This window comes from Nothobranchius furzeri, chromosome 4 (assembly GCF_043380555.1).
Source record: "Nothobranchius furzeri strain GRZ-AD chromosome 4, NfurGRZ-RIMD1, whole genome shotgun sequence".
NCBI lineage: Eukaryota > Metazoa > Chordata > Actinopteri > Cyprinodontiformes > Nothobranchiidae > Nothobranchius > Nothobranchius furzeri.
The window spans coordinates 53,600,148-53,618,179 of record NC_091744.1 but is presented as its reverse complement, the minus strand read 5'-3'; the positions used below and the strand labels follow the sequence as shown (position 1 = coordinate 53,618,179).

Genomic DNA, 18,032 nt, shown 5'->3' with positions numbered 1-18,032 from the left:
AATAAAAGTAACAACATCAAAAGTTTCTATCACATTCTTTATAGAAAGTAAGATTTTTTAGTTTGTTTGAAGTTCATAAAGAATAAAACTGGTCAGATTTAGATTAAAAACATCATAAAGAAAAACGTATTTTACTTGTTTTTCGTGGCTTTTGAAGAGACCACCTAAAATAATAAAAATATAACACATGTTATGTGTTTATTAGTCCCATTCTGAACACACAGGTGTGTTTTATTTCGCTCCAGCAGGTGGCGCTAGTGCACATTTACGCTGATCACCGACCACCAGAAGAAGCACAAACCGGAAGCTGCTAGCAGAGCTAGCTTGTTGTTGTTCTGGTGTGTGAGGAGAATATTTGAGGCTCTGCAGTAAAAATGTCTTCACTTCAGTCTCTGGGAGAGTTGATCAGCTAAAGCGACTAACTGCTGCTGCTGCAGAAATCTTCTCACCACTGTGGACACTTTCTTCTTCTCCTCAACAACTTGGTGGAGTTCTTTCCAGAAGCAGAGAAGATATTCTGCGGTCTTCGTGACAATCGGAGCTCCTGAATCAGGTTGTGGGTCAGAAAAGCTTTTCCCCAGACTTCCTGCCCTCTGGATCTGCTGCTGTTCCTTTGGCCTCTCTGAGAAACGCGCTCGTTTTGCTGCTTTCATCAGATTGAAGAGGTTCCCTCTATCAGACTCGCTCATCTGAGTTGGTCATGATGCAGGATCGCTGCTCGCTCTCTGATCCATCCTGCTCACACTCTCCTACGGAAAAGCCCCGAATGAGACTCTGGAGGAAAAAGTGGTTAGCTCTACTCCGTGAACTCTGGTGACTAAAGGTCCTCTTTTCCAGACTGGATCTGTCCTCAGCTGATCAGAACCAAAGCGTTGGATCTTTAATCTCCTGCGTTGTTCTGAAGCAGCATCTTAATCAGCTCTCCTGCTTTGTTTCTATTGCAGCTGTTAGCTAAACACGGCTAAAGAAAACCTGCTACCACTTCAGGATCATCCATCAGCTGGGACTGATTCATGGTATGTTCTTCACCACCTGGACCTGGACAGCATGGACACAGGTATGTCTGCCACCTTTCAGATATGTAAATAAGCCTTAAACAAGGTTATCTTTACTTTGTCAGAACAAGACTCAAACTTAGGAGCGAGTGTATTTCTCTGAGCGTATAACATACAGCTAGGGCTGCAGCTATCGAATATTTTTGTAATCGAGTACTCTATCAAATCTTTTATCGATTAATCGAGTACTCTAATAAATTACTCTTTTGCGTTTTTAAACCATTGTATCAAATAGCATGTTATAAAATATGAAAGACCTCTTGAAATGAGCACGCAAATGCCAGTTATTCAAGTTTTATTCAAAATTAGTTTTCAAAACTTCAGCACTTCAACTTTACTTCACAGTAAACAAATGCGAGCGGCTGCGGCCCAAACAGCACCAGAACCGCTCACGGCGCATGTGCAAACATGGCTTGCCAGCTGTTTCTCTATTAACACATGTCCGTTTTAATTTCTACACTTTTTTTGTCTCACACTAACAAGGATTGTCGAAAGCATGTTTGCCGTGGTTATGTCAAATTATACTGATCACAAAACATTTATTTACTTTCGTTCGTTTTCCTCCGCCACTCATAAATACCTGCGTCCTCCTGCAGCAATCCTGAGGGACAACGGACATCAATAACAACACAGTAAAAAGTCTGACGTGTTGTAAAAACTGCTATTTTTAGCACATTTGAAGTCCGACATGTTGCTACCAGACTTACGGTGTGAGCTGAAACTGAGTGCTACAAATGAAAAAGTCGCAGTGTCCGCAGCAGTGTTAATTTTGACAGGAAATTTTAATTTTATTTTAGTCTTAGTCTTTTTGCTAAAAATTAATTGTAGTCTTAGTCCAATTTTAGTCATTAGATTTATTTTAGTTTTAGTCCCATTTTAGTCGATGAAAATAACAAGTAATTTTAGTCGATGAAAATAAGCAATTTTAGTCAACAAAATGCATGTTTTTTCTAATGAAGTAATTTCCTACTTTTGTATAGAGCACGGAAAAACTAGTGTAATTTAATACACAGGGTCCAAACTCTTAACCACCACTGATCAGATATAGCACACACAGCTAAGAACATAGAATATTTGAATAAAAAAAAACACTTCACATGTTTAACACTTACGTGTTTAATAAAAAACAAAAAGCACACTGGAAATTACAAAGGTGCTATTTTTAGCTATTGCACAACAAGAATTTACAAGAACAGCAAATTTAAACATGTTAACCCTGAGTCTATAGATATTCACTTGTTACAACACAGGCTCAACCAAACAGTGTGAATATTTATTTGCTGCGATTCATTTTGAGAAAAGCACTTCGTGCTAGTGTGACCTTTGCTCAGTTGCGTTTCCCTCTAGTGAGGTCACCTGTGATACTGAACACTCTTTCTGCAAAAGATTGAGAAGCTGGCATTGCCAATATATCTAATGCTAATGGTTTCAGGCTGTGATAAAATGTGTCACATTTTCCAAGCCAAAACTCCATTCCCGTTTCACAAGTGATGGACTGTGAGAGCTCTTCCTTATACTGGCTTATCTGCTGTCTAACACTACACTTGGAAGACTTTGGTTTAGGCTTTGTTCTGAATTTGGAGAGAAACCTAAAGACTGGTTGTCTGGAGGAGGAGGAGGCAGATGATGAAGAGGAGGCGGCGGTGGGTGGTGCCAGTTCAGGTCCATTCAGTTCCTCCAGATCAGAGTGGTTCTCCTGTGTCTGAGAGCACCGAACAACATACCCTTCTGCCTGCTTGAGCAGCTCCTGAATGCTATCATCAGCCACATTGAGGAGGGTCTGACACACAGTAGGATTGAGAAAGCAAGCAGCTGCTACAAGTGGGGAAAACTTGTCATCTGAGGGATCAAGTACCCAGGCAAAACGCTGGTTCACATTCCCTTCCATTTTACGTGCTAGAGCAGCAACATCTCGACTTGTGTTTTGTTCCACATCTGCCAGATGGCTGAGTAAATCAAAGAGAGCAGGGAGTATTAATGACATCGACATTGTGTCACTCTGAAGAGTTTGTGTGTGCTCAGCAAAAGGCTGCAAAAGTTCTTGCATTGACTTCAGCTTCTGCCACTCACTTGAGAGCAAGCAGTCCCATCCCATCTCGTTTGCTACTTCACAAACAGATTCTTTAACTTTGAGGAGACGTGCAACCATTTCATAAGTACTTGACCAGCGTGTGGGGCAGTCATTCACAACAGTTAGGCCGCACTCATCCAAAATCTTCTGTGTTGCGACTGATGACTTGCGAAAAAGTTTCACGATTGATCGGACTTTGTTCAAGACTCTGTTGATGCTTTCCTCCTTGTTTATCATGTGGACAACAAGCTGCAGCATATGGACGACACATGGCATCCTGTACATGCCTAGGTCTTGACACTGCAGGTTTTCTGTCTCCTTGGAATCACTTTCACTTAGGATGGATTAATCTGGATCATCAGAGCTGGAATCTTCATCTTCTGGAGCACTATGTTTGAATGCTGCCACCATATTGCTACCATTGTCTGTTATTACGGTGAGAACTTTCTCATTTAGGATCCCCCATTCTTGCATGCACTTTTCCACACAAGCCTTAATGGACTGGGCAGTGTGTGGATGGTCAAGTTGTTCAAGAGCTAGCAGTAAGTGTTCTGGTTTTTGTTGTTCAACACAGAAAAAGCAGCAACTTATGCCAAGGAATGATGCTGTCAGTCCCTTTTTAGTCCACAGATCAGTCCCAATACATACTTTTCTGGCACTAGACAGTCTTTTCTTAAATGCAGCTTTTTTGTTTTCATAGTGTTTTTCAATTAGATTACTTATCTTGGTTTTCTTTGGCACAGTAAACTTCTTATCCAAACTTTCCATCATCAGAATAAAATCCTCATCTTCTACTGTTGTGACCGGCAATCCTGTACATCCAATCCATGTAGCGATAGCCTCTTCTTTAATTTGTTTTTCTTTGGCATCACTCTTGTACTTTGTAGTACTTGTAAATGCGTCCTCAGTGTTCGGGTTGGACATTTTTGCCTTTTTGGTAGCTGGTTGGCCACCATCAGCAATGGTTTTCTGCAACTGCAAAAAAATAAAAATACACAATTAAAACATTGACTTTCTAACAATGATTTACCTGTTGCTTTTTGAGATTTCATACATTTTATTTATATACAGTGGGGCAAAAAAGTATTTAGTCAGCCACCGATTGTGCAAGTTCTCCCACTTAAAATGATGACAGAGGTCAGTAATTTTCATCATATGTACACTTCAACTGTGAGAGACAGAATGTGAAAAAAAATATCCATGAATTCACATGGCAGGATTTTTAAAGAATTTATTTGTAAATCAGGGTGGAAAATAACCTGATATAATAAAATAAATAAATAAATAAATAAATATATATATATAGATATAGATATATAGATATATCTATATATCTATCTATCTATATATATATATAGATATATATATATATATATATATATATATATATATATAGATATATATATAGATATATAGATATATCTATATCTATATCTATATATATATATATATATATATATATATATATATATATATATATATATATATATATATATATATATATTAGTGGTGGGCATAGATTCATTTTTTTAATCTAGATTAATCTCACTGTAATCTTGGAATTAATCTAGATTAAAATGGCTCATTCAAATTCTGCCAAAGGCATATGTGTGTGCTACCTAGATAATGAATAAAAGCAAGTCTTTGAGAATGGAGGCGTATTTCTTGTTTCAATAATGCATCACAGACTGATAAAGCAGTTTTACTACGATAACTGATGATGAAAATAAATAATGATCAATAAGTATTTGTGTTTAATAGCTGTTTATTCAGTTCAACAAATTCTGCACTGTAGGTCTACAGAATAGGTCATGATTAACTATTTACAGTCAGTAGCATTTGGTCAATCAGTCCAAGCTCTATTTCTCCTTCTTCCACCAGTCACTCAAGCAGACCAGCTTGTTCACATTGTCTGGTGACAATCTAGATCTTCTCTTCTGCACAATATGGCCTGTTAAAGAAAAAAGTCTCTCACATGGGACAGTTGTGGCAGGAGTCCCCAAATATTTACGGGCAATGTGGGCCATCTTACACAGCAGTGTGTTCCGACCACCACTTCAGTGGACACTGATCTAAATTGGCACTGGGCTTTACCTTGTACCTCTCCACAGTGTTGTCTACTGGTGTCTCCTCATCTGAATCTGAGTCTGATCCCATTAGTAGAAGGGCTCTTTTCTTCTTGGGTGGCTCAGGGTTCTCCTCCCTGAGTGGCTTCAGAATAGGTTCTTGTCCCTTCACCAACTCACGTAGCTTAAAGGTTGGTTTATGCTTGACGCGTCCGCGAGGTCCGCACAGCTCCGCGCGGAAAAGTTGCGTCATTTTAACAACCACGCCCCTCCGCCGCGCCTCCGCACGGCCCAGAATTTCCGCAACGTGCACCTCGGAAAATTTCTAACCACGCGGACGGTCGGACGCGGAAAAACATGGCGGACCGGCAAGAACTAGTACGGCAGAGGTTCGTAAATACAGACAGTTGTATGATTCAGCTCTCAGAGATCACCGTGATCAACATGTTGTTAATAATTCTTGGAGAGAAATAGCTCGCACTGTCGGAAAAGACGAGAAGGCTGTTAAAAATGCTGAAATGCCGTGTTGTAAACAGTCATTTCTACTTCTACTATGGTGTAGTGTTGGATGCATGCCGTAGAGCTCCATGCTGCCCCGTTCAGTTTGGGAGAATATTGGCTCGCCGCAGAGACGAGCCGCACAAACCATAAACGCTGCGAGTTGTGAAGCGCGTTCCATCTGCGAGCCGCATCACCGCGCGGAAAGTGAATGCGTCAAGCATAAACCAAGCTTTACTCACACTGGCTCCCTCTCTGCTCTGGGCAAGCACTTGAGGTCCTTAAATCGTGGATCTAAGGCAGTCGCCACCTTTAATAAATAAAACATAATGATTATTATTGATGAAAATTTCACTTTCCAAATCTAACCTCCATATTTGTTCATGACTCCTTCATCTATTCATTTGACCAACCTACTAGATGGTTTTCATTTCCACTGCGCAGACCGCAAGAGCGATCTCTCTGGCAAAACCAAAAGGTGTAGGTGTCTGTTATACTAACAACAGTTGGTTTGGTGTTCTGATGTGACCACAATCTCCCAGCACTGTTCTCCTGATTTAGAATGCTTACTCTTCAACTGTAACCCTTTGTACTCTCCCCATGATTTCTCCTCATTTATTCTGGCCACGTCTACATCCTGCCGAGTGCAGACATGCACGCAGTGCAGCGTGCACTTGTGGATAAAATTTTGTGCGTGGGGCAAAAATATTGTGATTCCAGCATTGTTCCAACACTCAGCAGACTGTATTTCAATAACGACAAACCATGGCCAAACTCAGTCAGCTCACTGGAGAAGGAGATTGCATTTAAAAACAAAGACACAGAGCTACAAAAGAGGTGAAATGAAGGTTCAGCAGGGAGGTGAAAAATGCTAAATCAAGGTACTCTGAGAGGCTGAAAGAACAATTCTCAGCTAACGACTCAACTTTTGTGTGGAAAGGGCGCTTAGGCAAATCACTGCCAAGCCAAATAACCCACTCAACAGAGGACCTATAGTCAACAGACGACACCAACTGTCTGCCATCTATAATCCAGTTTTGAGATCCCTTCCCAGATGCCTCAACGCCCACGCATATCCTGGGCATAGACTGTACATACTGGACAAAACGATTCCATAGGCTCCAATAACACGTTTTTTGTCCATAATGGGAGGTGGCCACCACCGCCATTTTGACCGTGTCACAGGTTCCGTCCAGCCCAGACAATTCCATTAAAGGGAAGAGAGGAGGCGCTGAGGGTGGGGCTGTAAGGCTGGGATCGAGTGACGAACTAGCTACGAGCTAACCTGAAGCTAACCCTGGCTAACCCAAAGCTAAAGCGGAGGTGGGAGCCGAGCTAACGGATGTAGCCACCTAGCTTCAATTCAACCGTAGCTAACTGGAACACCCAACGACCTGACCCTCACACGGAGTTTAGGTGGAGGTTTTCTGCGCCTGTTCGTGAGAAGTACCTGTATTAAAAAAGTTTTAAACCGGTAAGTTTATAATTTATTTCCGTAATGAAAACATTTTGCTTTGAGCAAGTTTTCAGTACAGTTTTTTTCGGCGCTATCACTCCTGAGTTGCACCAGCCATTAAATGTATCATGAAGAAGAGAAAATATATTTAAGTCGTATTTTGGGGGGACATTTTATTATCTTTCTTACAAAATCTGAGACCAAGCGTTTCACATTGCAAGACAAGCACCGGTAACCATAACAGAATGAACAACAGCGCGCCACGGGTCGGAGTCGGCCCGCAGCAGCGCGGTGTAGTCTACATATTTTGTTATATGAGTCACTCCGGAGTATAAGTAGCAGGACCAGCCAGATTATGTAAAATAGTGCGAGTTATAGTCTGGAAAATATGGCAGTTATTAGTATTCGAGCTAAATTAGCAGCCTAAATACATTTCATATATTTCCAAAACGTAATACTTGTTTGTATCTTGTACAGCCAACTAGCCTAAAGAGACATTATACAGATGAAGTAAGCACAAGATAACTTACTGGAAGACACAGAATTATCACGAGAACCAGAACAAGAGAGCCTGGTAACAGTCAAGTGAAAATAACAGTTAAAAAAGTATGTATGTGTAATAGAAATAAAAATATATTAGAATTAGTGTAACTCACTGTGTTCCAAACAATAAATCAGCCATAGCTGATTAGTAAATATGACATGAGGTCTGGGAGTTTTTAAGTTTCATTCTTTTATTACATTTTTTTCTTAGATCTGTTAAAAGGTCACCATGGCAGCCTGTGTGTCTCCAACATCAGCTACACAACGCAAGTGTAAGTACCAAGTACTTGTCTTGACCACTTCATGTATGGTTCTGTACTTTAAACAGCTAGGCCAAACCTGTTATTTTTTCTCCATAGCCATTTGGATCATTGGAGACAGCTACGTGAGGCGTGGAGCCCAGAGAGCTGCAGACACCCTCGGAGACAACCTTGGCCTCCCTGACGTCTGTGTCTCCTGGTTCGGTTGGGGCGGACTGAGGTGGAAAGACCTTCTCCCATTTTTCACACCCGGCATGGAAGAGCAGCTCCGGATGTCCTCATCATTCACTGCGGCGGCAATGACTTGGGGGTGGTCAGCAGTGTGAAGCTGGTCAACATGATGGAGGACCTGCACCGGCTTCACCTTCTCCACCCTCAAATGACCATCATCATGTCGTCCATCACCCAAAGGCGTAGATGGAGGGCAGGTGTAAAACCTGCCAAAATTGAGAAGGCCCGGAGGTTCGTCAACAGTGTAATGGCTACTTTCATTTCTAGTTTAAATGGTGCTGTTGTTGTGCATCCTCACATCAGACATGACAGTCCAGGGATATTTTTGTCAGACAGAGTTCATTTCACTAATAGGGGAAATGATATATTTTTAACTAATATTGCTGATTGTCTTAAAGGCCAGCTCCAAAAGCAGTGAAACACTTCCAGGTGGGAGTCTCGCTGCTTTTGAATTTGGCCTTTAGGACAGATTTATTTTCAGGCAAACAGGATAAACATATCCCTGACTGTTATAGCTAATGTGTTGATGTAATTTATCTGTAGCCATTACACTGTTGAACTGTTCTTCCTTCAAACCCATAGACTGTACATACGTTCAAACCACATTGTTACACTCACTCATCAGCTCTCTGGGCCCAGTTTATTATTAAGTTTTTTTTTTTAATGTGTCGACACTTTGTGCCCTGTGTTATACAACGTAGTGTAAAAAATAAATGTTTTTGCTCAATTACTGGAATTTCTTTGGTTAAGACAAAAGTGAGGAATAATCATTTACAAGTTATTTGTACAACAGGCCCATTTTAAATCCCAACAGTTTCTTAGCAGCCAATAGAAATGTGTTCTTTACTAACTTTACTTGGTTTAAAAATCTTACTAAAATAAACAGAGTGCTGTATTGCAAAACCCAATCATACTTGTTATGTAAACATTAGCTTTGTAGATATTTTTTACAGATATATATTTGTGTGCAACAAAAACCAAACTTAAATAATTTTTCATTCTTAATTGAAAAATAACAAAATACAGGTAAACAGAAACTGTTGGAAAATGATAACGTGAAAGTATTGCTCTTTAAATGTAATACTACTTATTTTTAAATAGAAAAATTAATAATGTCCTGTACAGCAACATGACAGAAGAATGGTGTTCTGTCTGTCAGAATGTGCTGAACAGATTTGCTCTATTAAGAGGAGCCTTAATGTGTACGAGGTTCCCCTTGAGTAATATTGGTTTGGGTTACGTATCGCCACATCAGCATGTAAATGCTGAACCAATCTGGAATAAAGACTGCTGATAGAGGATAAACAAGTAAATAGGAGGAAAAATTAATTCTACTAGGAAACCAACATAAAAACAGCAACCAGCAGCTGCACCTGTGAAGAAACATTTCTAAGAGTCATCAAGAAAACGTGGGATTAACAACTATAAACATGTAAACCATGAACCGCAAACATCATGAACAACAAACATCAACAAGCAAGTGTTCGTGCGTGTGCTGGGATGTGAAGTGTTACACCTCCAAGGATCAGGTGCACTCTGGAACGGCCCCAAGCTCCAGAAAACCTTGCAACAGAGAACTCAGCTATGCCACATCCAGAACCGGGCAGACACAGGTCATGGGCCACATGGCACAGGAATCACACAGCATTTCCACCTGAAACAGAATCATTAAAATTAGAATCAAATACAACAGTTGTTCAGTATGACATCAAATGGATTTTTAAAGAAGATAATTGGACTTCTTTGGTTTCATGAATATAGGAGGGTTGATCTTAAGCCTGATTCATGCTTCTCCTGCGTCAGTGCGGAGACACACAACTCCATTTTCCGTCCTTGCGTAGGGCCCCAGCAGGCACGCACGTACGCACGGAGTCGAGCCCACTTTTTTAAACATCTGTTTAACGAGACGGACTGCGCAAGCTGCTGATTGGTCAGGATGCCGTTGTCGTTTCCATCCTGTTTTATGGTCTAGAACGGATCTTACTTTAGGTTTTCTTAGGTTTCTCTTTCATCTGGAAGTGAAAATGCTACATCAAATGCAAATGAATGCACGTTATCATGCAAGTACACCAAAATATTCAGCAATGTGCAGTTCAAAAGGTTTTGTTTTTATCTGGTGAACGTCAACCGGTCCACCAACGTAGAGGTGGGATGGGCCCAAAGATCTGCTCTTATTATTCTGTCTCCTCTGTTTAAATCTTAATAAATTAATCTACTTTAAATGTCACAGAAACACCTTCAGGAAATCAAATCAAAGCTGCTCTCCTTGTTACCAGTTAAATTAGGTTTTAAAAGTGTATGTGTGACTGAAATAATTGTCGATCAGCGACGACATGAAAGAAAAACTTTTTCAGATTTTGCCTGAAGGGCCTAAACTCTGTCATTAAAGAACCTGTGTGTGTGTGTGTGCGTGCTTGCGCGTGTGTGTGTGTGTGTTATCTCTAGCTGTGATGCTCTTTAAATGGACGTGGCTGGATGAGGGGAAACCACACGGACGGCGTAATGGCGTATGTGAAATGACAGGCCCTTTACTGGCGGGCACCGGAGCCGCCCTTGTGTAAAATGTGATTACACTTCTCCGCGGGAGGGGCAGTTTGGGGACCTGGCTCGTCACTGAGAGTCACGCTTAGGCGCCGCCATTGCGCACTCAAAAACAAAGAGCCGAGGATAACTAGCAACAGACAAGGAGAAACTTGAAGAACACCTTGCAAAAAAACTCTAAAAACATGAACGTTTTTATTCCCCGTGACTGGAGGAGTGAAACGATGCACAGCAAGCGTTTTATTTGTAGACGGAAATGACAGGAATCGTGGGTTTAGAGGTGGCAAGCCCATGAAGAGGTGTAGGAGAATGAGACAAATTTGTCAGTTAAAAAGTCTCTTATGTAAAAAAAAACACAATATCATCACACTATTTTGGACAAATACATGAGAGGATATCACAGAACAGCTCACCGCCCTCTGCTGTCCGGTCCAGGAATTGCTTTGCAACACTCCCCAGGAGACGGAGAATTATGAGAGCTAAACGTCCCCGTCCGTGCGTGCGTGTCTCTCCCTGTTGGAGCTGACAGAGAAGCATGAATCAGGCTTTATTGTAACTGTCAATTATTGCTTGATAAGCAGAAACTGTCACCTTCAAAACACCTCCTCTGCACAGGTGTTTCTTTGTAATTAGGAACAGGAATAAAGTTATAGAGGTCAGCAGGTTAAAGATCAGCTTGAATTAATTTCACCATTAGAACAAAGGATGTTGTGTAGGCGGGAGATCACCAAAGATGATAGGGTCTTTTAAATCTTACTTTCAGATAAGCTGATGACGTTCAAAACTTACCTTGTCATTCCTACTTACCTGTTCTTCCCTTCTTGGAACAGGTTTTTTGACCTTAAAGGACGAGAAGATTGTAGGTGTCCTTCAGGTAAACTCTCCCCTAAAATAAAAAAACATAATTACTTAATTAAAAAAAAAAGAGATTCACATATACACACATCAGACAAAGTCAGCTTCTGAAGAACACACTGGTACACCAGAGCACTGTGTGTGTGAGTGAATGTGCTTGCATGTGTGTGTGTGTGTGTGTGTGTGTGTGTGTGTGTAAAAGGCATGTGTAGTGTTTGTTATTTATAAAGCATATGTTGTTGGATTTTATCCAGAATCGAGACTTTGAAAATATATAGTTTAATTACAGTTTGATTTATTTGACATCTGTTTAATGTTTATTATTTTGTTTTTTTCCCCCTAAATGCCTAACGTTTTAGTTTAACATGAATATTTGTCATTCATCCAAATACATAAAGTTACACATTAAAGACTGTCCAAAAATTAATTTGTTTCTCTGAGTAATTAACCATAGAATTAGATGGAAATTAATAACATGATTGTTTCCCATCTAAACAGCCCTAGTCACAGGCAATTCAAGGGTGGGGAAGATTTTCTTCTAGTTACACAGCAATGTAACATCGGTATATTATACAGCTAATGCTTCAATTTTTTAAATCTCAACCAAAATATGAAGTAATGTGTTTGTACCCTGGAGTCCGTGGTGAAGTGATGACTCTCAAAGTGTTCACTGCACAAGCGGGAGAATGAATTGGGAGTCCAGCCCTCTCCTCTTTGGTTGCTCACCCAAAGGTCAAGCCTCTCTGGATCACCTAGAGGAAAACTTCATACAAAGAACTAATTAAGTATCTGGCTTTAAAATACTTACCGGAAATTACTGACTCGAGCGTACTGCAATATAAGCCTCACCCCCCAAAAAAGAGCCAGTTTATCTGATGGCATACAGACTTCTAACATCAAGCACTATCTACCAACTCACCTAGCTGCAGTATATCTGTGGTCAGGTCCGGCTTGGGGAGAAAATATGACACGTCTTTCAGGATGGACTTCATCTTTGGAAGCTGGCGAAGCTGGAAAAAGCAGGATCTAACCACCTGGCTAATGTGGGAGTCCATCCGCATCTCTGGGTCCAAAACCACCCCCAGGTTAGTGATGGTTGGCTTCACTAAGCTGCAAAAACAGGGTTGCAGGACAGGACTAACTGCAGTGGGAGAGAGAGGAACAAATATTCCAGTTATAAATATTAAATATTTTAACAAATAAATATTTGTTAAAATGAAGAAACTGATGATGACTTTAAGATTAGAGGAATGTTGTAGAACGGGTCTGGAACCAACGATGGCCCTTTGGATCAAATTTGGATTAAAAAAATAGCTCATGATTTGATTTATGGATGGAATAAAAATACAGGTTTTAAGCATCTTCTCAGTATCTTCATGTTGCACGACTTTCCACAGCAGAAGGACACAAAAACTGCCAGAATTATGATTAGATAGATTTACGTTTTAATCTCAGAATCCCAACTTTTCCCAGAATCCTCACATTATTCTATGAATTCAGAGAAAATATACATTTTTCAGAGGTCTCGCTCCCCTGCTGTGGATATTTCTCAAAATTCAACCATTTTTTCTTTTCAAAAGCTTTAGTAAGAGTTTGGACTCTAAACAATTTTTACTTTGCAGACTGCTTGTCTACACCTTCATCAGATCTGCTCATAATAAAACATTTGGGTTATATTTAATGTCTAGAGAAGATGCTCTTCCTGGGCATTAAGTTATCAAAAACAGATAAAAGTTTTTTTTTTTTTCCATAATTTTAACTGCTATCAGCTGATAAAAATAATAAAAACATGATGAAACCCGCTGGTGTTCCTTCAGCAGGCCTGGTGGCAGCTACAACGACCCAGTGGCTGTGCTTGGTCAATGTTATCGAGCTCAGTCCGGCTCAGCCGTGAATGAGCCAACATCCTACTCTGCTTAAGAAGAAGTGTTATTTTCTGCTTCAGAAGAAGCGTCCGTGTTTTTACGCTTTCTCAGAGACATGTCACATCGCTAAGTTGTTAGCGCCGCGCGCTAACACGTCAATAGTGCAGCGTAGCCTGCTGGAGATTTTAAGGGTTCAGATGAAAACACCTTTACCCTTTTACCCATCGAAATATGCCCTATTAATTATTTTACCGTATTTTACATTTAAATTTCATGGTTAAACAGTACATGCTACATGTTAAACTGATAGTTAGCTAGCTACTTCGGTAAACTCAGCTAGTTTAAAGGCGCGGCAGTGACATAAAATACAAATATAGATTTTAACTTACCGAAAAAATGAAGTGGAGACTCCTTGGACGCTCTATTAGTGCAATTAATACCACAGCAAGTCATTTTGTCCAACAATTGCACCAATAATATCCACAACAGAATACACAAACACACAGACTCAAAATCCCGGAACAGTTTCCAGGCCAGACCGAGGCTGTACTGAGGCCTTTCCACGGAGCTAGCTCTGTGGTCACGTGGGTCTGAGGCGGCGGTCACGTGGGTCGGATGCTCATTAATTATACAGAATTTTAGGCTTTCAATACACTTAAACAGAAGAGTGAGAAAAAAATTCACCCCCCCTCAGAGTTGTCATGAGTATAAACTAGATAATTTAGACAAAAAACAATTTTTGGAACCAGGCTGTAAACATGTTTATTTCTGCTGTGAAAATGGCATTTTTAACATGGGAGTCAATGAGGATTTGCTCGCTTCTGGTACCAGCCCCCAGCGGATGAGGGTGGAACTGCAATTTTTCTTACTTCCGGGATGGGACCATTTTTAGAGCGGCATTGTGAGGGCTTGATCCTGGGCCATCTGACCTCAGGAATTCACATGATATGGTGGGGCCAGGCTTCACAATGAGCTCACCTGAAACTCTGGCTGAATAGGACCCACACCCACCCTCACACATAGGCTCATGTGTTTATGTAGAAGATCATCAGGGGGTCTTTTGTTCCCTCTCCGGGGGGAAACTCCCACTGGGTTTGAATCTGGGACTCTCCACCATTTGACCTTAGAACTGAAGAAGCCTCTCGGATGAGAGGTGACACGTCTTCAAGCAACTCAAAGAAGTCCAGGCGCTTTTCTTTCAAAGCTCCTTAGACTATAGAGCTCCGGGAATTGACGTCACATCTCCCGGCATGCAACAGTTCAAATCGAAACGGCGCCATTAGGCAGGCAGAAGCCGGCAGCTGGACTATTTGTTATTGTCAGAAAACTCAATCAGACAGGAAATATGGTAGATTCCTGTTGTGCCCCAGGATGCAGAACAGACGCAGAAGACATAAGGAATGAGCTATCTACAGGATTCCCCAAGATCCGGAGCGCCGCAAACGTTGGATCATTGTAATAAAACGCACTAGTGACCGGGCTAAAATGAAACTGTGGGATCCCGAGAGTAAAGGTTTTCGCTTATGCAGCGACCACTTCATATCAGGTACTTAAACCAACGTTTCCTCAACTGTGTATGGTGTTTATTTTAAATGCTTTTATTACGATTCTTAGTGGGCTTCCTAAACTTATTTAAGCATGGCTTTTTCTGTCTTATTACTCATATCAACAAGTAAACATCACGTAAAACGTTGCCTCGTGATTTCTGCGTGCTGCCGTTTACGTGTTTTATGATCACAGCAATTAATCGGCTAAGCTGTATTTAAGTTTTAAGCAATGGTTGATCAATTGTCAGATCACACATAAAAAGCACTTTGGATTGCTATTATCTGTCTCACCGAGACAGATCTCAGACAGATCCTGAGACGCTCCTGCCTGACATATTTATTTTATTCACGGAAAAAAAAATCAAACTAGTGATTTCTCTTAGCGTTCAGTTTATACATTCAAACAGCACAGCACTCTATTTAAACTACTTACGTGTAAATCTGTTATTTGTCCATCCATCCATTTTCATCCGCTTATCCGGAGTCGGGTTACGGGGCCAGAGCGTCGAGAGTCCCAGACTTCCCTCTCCCCAGCCGCCGGAGCCAGCTCCTCCGGGTAAATCCCAAGGGGTTCCCCGGCCAGGTCCAGTAAGAAGTCCGCTCCGACAGCTTCTGGCGTCGGAGCGGGCAGTAGCGTCGAGAGTCCCAGACCTCTCCCCAGCTCCTCCGGCCGGGGGAATCCCAAGGGGTTCCCTGGCCAGGTCCGGTAAGAAGTCCGCTCCGACAGCTTCTGGCGTTTTTAAAAAGTATCCCAGGGGCACGGTGGTCGGAGATGTTTAGTCTTTGTAATTTCTGACTATATAAAACGATTTCTTCGGTTTTAAAGTGTGAAGTAAACTCCGACGAAGTAAAATCCAAGCGGATCCCATTCACGTTCATGGTTACATCCGTGTTTGTTTACCTTTTTTCCTGCCAAAATGGCGTCTACTAACTGAGAGTCACGTGGGGTCCGGAGCTCTATAGTCAACAGGCTAAACAAGTTCTAATCAGTGACTGTAGAAAGAGAGTTTGGCTGCCGCTATGATGGCCCAACAGCCAACCAGGACATCACACATCAGCTACATCTCCATTTCAACAAGGTCACCTACACCTCCATGGCCCCAGAAGTCTCCCCACAAAAGGCATGTCTCCCCTCCTCCAACACGCCACTAACCATCCTGGAAGAGGATGTTATTGGGCTATTCAAGAGTCTAACGTTTGGTTTATGCTTGACGTGTCCGCGAGGTCCGCACGACTCCGCGCGGCAAAATTGTGTCATTTTAACAACCACGCCCCTCCACCGCGTCTCCGCACGGCCCAAAATTTCCACAACGCGCACCTAGGAAAATTTCTAACCACGCGGACGGACGGACGCAGAAAAACATGGCGGACTGGCAAGAACTAGTATGGCAGAGGTTCGTAAATACAGACATTTGTATGATTCAGCTCTCAGAGATCACCGTGATCAACATGTTGTTAATTCTTGGAGAGAAATAGCTCACACTGTCGGAAAAGACGAGGACGCTGTTAAAATGCTGGAATGCTATGTTGTAAACAACAGTAATTTTTACTTCTACTATGGTGTAGTGTTGGATGCATGCTGTGGAGCTCCATGCTGCCCCGTTCAGTTTGGGACAATATTGGCTCACCGCAGAGACAAGCTGCATGAACCATAAACGCTGCGAGTTGTGAAGCGCGTTCCATCCGCGAGCCGCATCACCAAGCGGAAAGTGAATGCGTGAAGCATAAACCAAGCTTAAACCCCCACAAGGCGTGTCTCCATCCACTGAAAGAAACTGCAGCTGTGCCCAGTCTTTACAGAGACTATGCATATATGCATTGGTAGCTTCTGCTTGTTAAGCAACAACAACAGAACAGAGCACAAGCAACAACATAAAGCTATGCTTTATGGGCTTCCCCCACCCCCACCCCCACCCCCATATTCCAGCCAAAATTGACAAAGCTATTCAGATGAGAAGTGAAACATCTTCAAAAAACCAAAGAAGTTCACATACCTTCATTTGAACCCCTTTGGATCATAATGGTCAAATAATGCATTTATCTTCTGTGTCTGATATACCTTAAGCCACATATGTCAGACACAAGGCCCGCGGGCCAGATGCGGCCCGCGGAGCATTTTTATGTGGCCCGCGAAATAAATATCAAAAATATATTAAAACTGGCACGCTGGCCGATTTTACCGCAAAGACTTCAACTCCCATGATGCTTTGCGGCATCAGCCCGGAGCCGACGCGCCCCCTCCTTTGAGTTTTTTCCAGCGCCTGCTGCTAGTGTTTGCAGCTCCGCTGTCTCGGACAAACTAAACACTCGTCGCACTCAGCGCCGAGTTCACTCAGCTGTTTTCTGACGTTGAAGCCCAGAAACGGAGATTCTAGCCGCTCAGTAAAGTGTTCACGACTGAAAGAGAAAGTTTTCCATGTGGACCCAATCCGCGTGCACGGGTTGTGGCACGCCTCTGACGCCATACCGGACCCTGGTGAGGACAACAGACAGTTCCGCCATGCAGCTTACAGACAGTTTGTAGCATGGCAGCATGGAAAACTTGGTGGAGGGCACAGGGTAGTAATCCCAAGCTGTGTTATCTGGAGGATAAGGGAAAAATTCCCTGACCCCAATGGTAATTACATTGGCTTTCTTCCAAGACGATTGTAAATATTAGTATATATTTAATATTTTTCATCAGTTAGTTTTTTTATATATTTTTGTTTGATGCTCTAATAAAATGTTCTAAAGCATAATAAATGTTAAACTCCTGCACAACAACACAAACTTAACATCTACCTCCAGCATTTTACATACATTTTTAAATTATTAGTCCTTATTTCGCAAAAAAATGTCTTTATTTTCAAACAAAAAAAAGGAAACACAAAAATAAAGAATGTTTAGGGTTTTCTCTTGCCTCCCCCAACACCTATGTCTTTGGCAAAGTTTTACCTGTAAATAAAAAATAAACTCAATTAGCAATGGACTATTGTGTGGAAGATGTAAGGCAGATAATGTTTTATTTTACCATCACTGCGAGTCCGTAGGTGTTGTAGAAGTTC

General features: G+C 41.6%; 1 protein-coding gene across 3 annotated transcripts in view; it reads left to right on the top strand.

Annotated features, from left to right (window-relative positions):
- The first annotated feature begins 302 nt into the window (after positions 1–302).
- Positions 303–18,032, top strand: part of LOC139069629 (spectrin alpha chain, non-erythrocytic 1-like) — a 71,383-nt gene continuing 53,653 nt past the window's right edge. The window contains exons 1-3 of one of the 3 annotated variants that reach the window (XM_070550271.1): positions 303–1,057; positions 7,901–7,961; positions 8,049–11,545. In XM_070550271.1, coding sequence (XP_070406372.1) covers positions 7,919–7,961; positions 8,049–8,275 — 270 coding nt within the window. In that variant the 5' untranslated portion in view covers positions 303–1,057; positions 7,901–7,918 and the 3' untranslated portion in view covers positions 8,276–11,545. Of the gene's footprint in view, positions 1,058–7,900; positions 7,962–8,048; positions 11,546–18,032 lie in introns of those variants that run through there. The other 2 variants (XM_070550269.1, XM_070550268.1) reach the window with 2 other exon arrangements.